Below are 5,150 nucleotides of genomic sequence, written 5' to 3'. Positions count from 1 at the left end.
AAGTCAATTTATTCATTCGACTTTGAAAGGACAGAAGAAAAATATCCAATTCTTCAAGTGGGGAGAAATATTACATTTATAAAGGATCAAGTTCGGGAATTCCTTAACAACATTACAGAGTAAGTTTTCAGTTTAAAAAATTAAAATTTTATTTTATCTATAAGATTAACTCTAAGACAAAAAAATAATGTTAATTGAAAATGTTGTTAAAAGGTCAAAAACTTTGTTCGAATTAGAGGCTTTTTATTAACAGTTACCATTCGCTATTATTTCATCTTTAATTGAGTACCTATTATGTGAAAAGTCATATTTTTTTTGGCACACTAAAAATAGGTGTAAAAATTGATTAGATAAATTTTTATTTTTTTTTTGCTTATAGGCCATTCTTCCTCTATGTCGCATTCCACGATCCTCACCGATGTGGACATACAAATCCACAGTACGGAGAGTTTTGTGAAAAATTCGGAACTGGTGAACCAGGTATGGGTTACATCCCAGATTGGCAGCCCATTTTGTACCAACCAGATGAAATTGAATTGCCATATTTTTTACCAAACACATTAGAAGCTAAACAGGACGTTGCCGCTCAATATTCGACCATTTCTCGTCTGGATCAAGGTGAGTTTGATGTTTTTTTTTATTTTAAAATGAAATTAAATATAATATGTAGCAGGAATTTTTATCACCACGCCACTGGTGCGCATAATAAAAAAGTTCTATTATGTGATTATGTTTCAAAATAATTTCTGTTTTTTTATAAATGTTTCAATTTTTATTACCAATTGTCTCTTTGTTTCGCTTCTTTTAAAAAATGTGGATCATCAAATTATGTAGATTCTGATGCCAATTATGTACTAATCAAATAAAAATAAAAACATTTCATAGAAAATTTAAGCAAAACTAAATAAATAAAAGTAAAGAAATATTAAATTAGAGAACTGAAGAGTTAAAAAAATGCTTTCTTATATTTTCAGGTGTTGGTTTAGTTTTGAAGGAATTGGAATTGTCTGGTCATCTTAATGACACCCTCATCATTTACAGTTCTGATAACGGGATTCCCTTTCCAAATGGTCGTACAAATCTGTATGATTCAGGATTGGCAGAGCCTATGTTCATATCTTCCCCTCTGCACTCAGAAAGGCAAAATAAGGTAACTTACTCTTTGGCCAGTTTATTGGATATTGTTCCCACACTTTTGGACTGGTATGCGATTCCTAAAGGACGTAGGGGAAAAGCTAAGAATAAACTTACTGGAAAAAGCCTTCTTCCATTGCTAATTAAAGGTTAGTAAAATATATAATAGTTGGTTGATTACACAGAAAGGTCTTTATTTTTTCCCTTTTTAAAAAGTGTTAAAGAAATGTTTAAATTTAAATAATGGAAGAAAAATAATCTGTAGAAATTATAGATTTTTCATGTATATTTTATTTGTTTTTTATTATTTAGAACCAGAAAACAAGAGTTCAGAAGCTGTCTTTGCAAGTCACAATCTGCATGAAGTGACCATGTACTATCCTATGAGAGCAATTCGCACCCAAAAATTGAAGTTGATTCACAATATCAATTACTACGCACCATTCCCTATTGATCAAGATCTCTATTTATCACCAACATTCCAGGTATGTTTATTATAATACTTTTAGTTTGAAACAATACAAGTTATATGTTGCAATAAAAGAAAAGAAATCATTTGAAAAAATAATTCATTTCCGTACACGAAAATTCAAAATCATTAGAAATTTGTGTCAATATTTTTCTCCCTATTAGATATTATATTATATACTAATTGTGAAAAGCTTAAAAAACGTTTTAAAATTTAATATAATTGTTTTAGTATATTTTAAATAAAACCCGAGCCAAAGAAGGTGTAAACTGGTTCAAAACATTGAATACATATTATAATAGACCAGAATGGGAACTGTACGATTTAAGGCATGATCCTGCCGAATTAAATAATTTATATGGAAACTCTAAATACAAGTCGGAATTTGATGAATTACAAACAAAGCTTTTTGACTGGCAGTTACAAACCAACGATCCTTGGCTTTGCGCTCCTCATTCAGTTTTCGAAGAAAAAGGAGCCTTCAAAAATAACCCTCAATGCATGACGTTAGACAATGCTTCTTAGTAAAAAGTAAGTTAATATTTCTCATAATCTAGGATAGAAACTTTTAACAGCTCTAACAGAAAGCAATAACGAATCTCTAATAATATAATAAATTATAAATTATATGATTCTCAAATTGTTAAAACAAATGAACAGTAAAATAGGTGTAGAAATGATAGGATGTCTTATACTTTATTGCCAGTAAAATTTATTTTTGTCACTTCTATAATTATAAATCATTTTCGTAAAGAAATAATGATAATTTGTATTATCAATAATTCCCATCACTCATTCATGAAGATTTTGTCCAGGTGCACAAAAAACTCAGAAGTCAGTTTATGGTAATTTATTTTTACAAAACAAAATTTGTCACTGACGTACACATATTAATTGAGTTAACATTTTTAATATGGATACAACAAAGACTGAGATTCTAAGCAGCATATTTTTTTTTATTCTTGTTGATAATTATAAACCTTATTTTCTGATAAAATTCAGATATTATATTAAACATCAACCTAATTACTTGCATTATTACATATATAAATAAAAAAATAATAAGCTGTTCTTTGGTCAAATTGTTAGCGTAAAGCAATACTGTNAACCCTAAACCTATGAAATAATACTTTAATTAATTACGTTTTGTATACATAATTGGACGCAACATTTCCAGGTAAAAACGTTTATATTTTAAATATTAGGGAAAATATATCACTGGAGAGAATCTGTTGTATACTGTTTTTTTTTTATTGTTTGGTAAGGCACCAAAGGCAAAAGAAATAAGCAGTTCACATCTTAATCCTACTTAAATATTGTAATATATCTTGCAAGCGTGCATACATCCTTTTGAAGTTCATTACAGACTTTTACAGAAATGTGGTTTTGTACATGTTATAAAACCAGGCATGAATTAAAATCATATAAAGATAACAAGTAAATAAATAGGTTAAAATCAATCAAAACAACTACAGTGTATAAATAAAAAATTAATATTATAAATAATTAAAACTGTTAAAAATCACGTTGTCACATTTACGACACAATTAAAATTGTTTTGTCTTTATTTGGTTTTAATGAACAACTTATGTATGTACGTACCAAACAACGTTTGTACAAAAGTCTGTAACTCGAACCCTAAATTGTTCTAATATTACTTTCAAGGGGAAAAAATGAAATTGAATTCAGAAAAAATTTAATAGTAAGCAAATCTTTTAAATGTCTTTCTCGATTAAGAAAATTCGTTTTATTTTGTAATTTTGAAGATATTAATTAATAAAAGTTAAATTAAAAATAGAATCAATGTAGATATTACACAAAGAAACAGTACATTTGAAATTTATAAGGGGGGGGCCTTGACTCTGAGAACTTGTATTTGTGCACCTGACATATTGACAAAGATAAATTAAGTTTTCATTCGAGTATATGTTACATTATAAAAATACTAAACATAATTAACAATACAAATCCTAACATTAATTAAAATGATATTTAATTTACAAACTCATTAAAAATAAGGTTAACAATTATTAAATATCTTCCAAAAATAAATCATTCTTTATAACAAATAAAACTAATACTTCAACACTAAAAGAAGTAATTCAGATAGACTTCCAATCACAATAGGTATCAACTTACTTTATTTGGCCTTCTTTTGTTGGTTTCATTACGAACCATATCCTTCAGTTTTTTAAAAAGTGTAGATGTTCTATCTACCACTTTTTCTACAGAATTTAATCTGTTTGATAGCTCATTTACCTAAAAATGATTAATATACAGCAAAAATTGTGTAATTAGCAAAGGAAACTAATATAGATCTTACATAATCACTAACAGTTTCCATTTGTGTGTATTTCTTATAATTACGAACTAGCATATGAAACTGCAATATAAATCCTGTTAACAAAATGAAACTGATAACAATAACGGCTTTCCCTGACTGATAAAAACCATATCGAATGCAAAACATTAGGAAGGCAGAGAAACATTTCTTAATTATCTACACCTGCAAAAAAGAAGATTACTATCTTACAAATTATAAAACGTTGTTTTTAAAATAACTTACAGGAATAAATTATTATTGCATACAATTATATTGGTCATAAAATTAAATAAATACATTACATCTTCAAACAGTAAATATTTTTAACTTGTTTCATAGACTCATATCTATAAATTAACCTATTTAACCCGCCATTGGTGATGTTTGTGTCTGTGAGCCCTGTTTTATTACGTTTAAATTAAACCACAGAAATAAAACATACTATTTTGCTAAAAATGATTTGCTGAAGTGTGCGATGTGTTGCATACATATTTATAAACAATTCCTTTAAATTTAATTCTTCAATTTTTAACATACAGAAAGTGATTAAACAAATTGTTCACAAAAGTGAATTTCGATCACTCGAAGCAATGGTGCTAACAGTTTCGAACTCACAGTGACTGATGGGGAGGAAGAACTAGTAATACGTAACAAATAAAAGTAATGTGTAGGTGTTATTCACATCTAAACTAAAACAAACAGTTTAATCAATTATTCAAATTTAATATCTTTTGTAATTATTTTTCTTGTATTTTTAATCAATATTCATAGAGCCTTTTTTCCAATGGAAACATTGCTTATTTGAAAAACAGGCAATCACGATTAGTATTTACAACTATGCATTTTAAATTCAAATTATGAAAAAAGGAAGGAAGGTACTTGTACAGTTAGAATACATGGACTTTCGTGAAATTTTTGCTCGAATAAGTTTCAAGTTCAATGAGAGAAGCATTTCTCAAGTATGGTGTATATTTATATGGTCGTGAATTATATTTTTTTCTTTGTAAACTATAAAAAAAATTCTTTCTGTTTCAGCCTTCTGTACAGTATGCCTGTTAGAGGGAAATTCCTTACAAGCTATGGGTCATAAGAAAACTTGAACAGCACTTTAGTCTTATAAAGAAAGGTGGGTTTTTATTTAACATTCTTTCTTAACCAATAAAATAAAATCGTAATTGTTTCAGTTTTTCAAACTATTCCTCTATGCAGTTTTCGTTGTGTATT

The 5,150-nt window shown here is 27.7% G+C and overlaps 1 protein-coding gene and 2 long non-coding RNA genes across 4 annotated transcripts in view; 2 read left to right on the top strand and 1 right to left on the bottom strand.

Annotated features, from left to right (window-relative positions):
• The window catches only part of LOC108737232 (N-sulphoglucosamine sulphohydrolase), a 3,499-nt gene extending 794 nt beyond the window's left edge, over nucleotides 1–2,705 (top strand). Inside the window, exons 2-6 of the mRNA XM_025980116.1 lie at nucleotides 4–119; nucleotides 380–618; nucleotides 975–1,283; nucleotides 1,447–1,619; nucleotides 1,835–2,705. Of these exons, the coding sequence (XP_025835901.1) occupies nucleotides 4–119; nucleotides 380–618; nucleotides 975–1,283; nucleotides 1,447–1,619; nucleotides 1,835–2,128 (1,131 nt within the window). The 3' untranslated portion in view covers nucleotides 2,129–2,705. The remainder of the gene's footprint in view (nucleotides 1–3; nucleotides 120–379; nucleotides 619–974; nucleotides 1,284–1,446; nucleotides 1,620–1,834) is intronic.
• A 1,092-nt stretch (nucleotides 2,706–3,797) lies between these two features.
• LOC108737248 lies at nucleotides 3,798–4,221 on the bottom strand. The gene is made up of 3 exons (XR_001937835.1): nucleotides 4,170–4,221; nucleotides 3,927–4,109; nucleotides 3,798–3,862 (listed from the first exon to the last, which is right to left on the bottom strand). It is a non-coding gene; the product is annotated as an uncharacterized LOC108737248 (long non-coding RNA).
• Nucleotides 4,222–4,343: 122 nt separating this feature from the next.
• Nucleotides 4,344–5,150, top strand: LOC108737249. Of its 2 annotated transcripts, none has more exons than XR_001937836.1 (3): nucleotides 4,344–4,586; nucleotides 4,962–5,052; nucleotides 5,111–5,150. It is a non-coding gene; the product is annotated as an uncharacterized LOC108737249 (long non-coding RNA). The 2 variants fall into 2 exon arrangements; XR_001937837.1 differs by having other exon boundaries at nucleotides 4,344–4,593.

The sequence above is a fragment of the Agrilus planipennis genome, unplaced genomic scaffold, assembly GCF_000699045.2.
Source record: "Agrilus planipennis isolate EAB-ADULT unplaced genomic scaffold, Apla_2.0 scaffold176, whole genome shotgun sequence".
Taxonomy (NCBI): Eukaryota; Metazoa; Arthropoda; class Insecta; order Coleoptera; family Buprestidae; genus Agrilus; species Agrilus planipennis.
The sequence above is the reverse complement of the archived record's forward strand: the minus strand, read 5'-3'. Positions and strand labels throughout refer to the sequence as shown.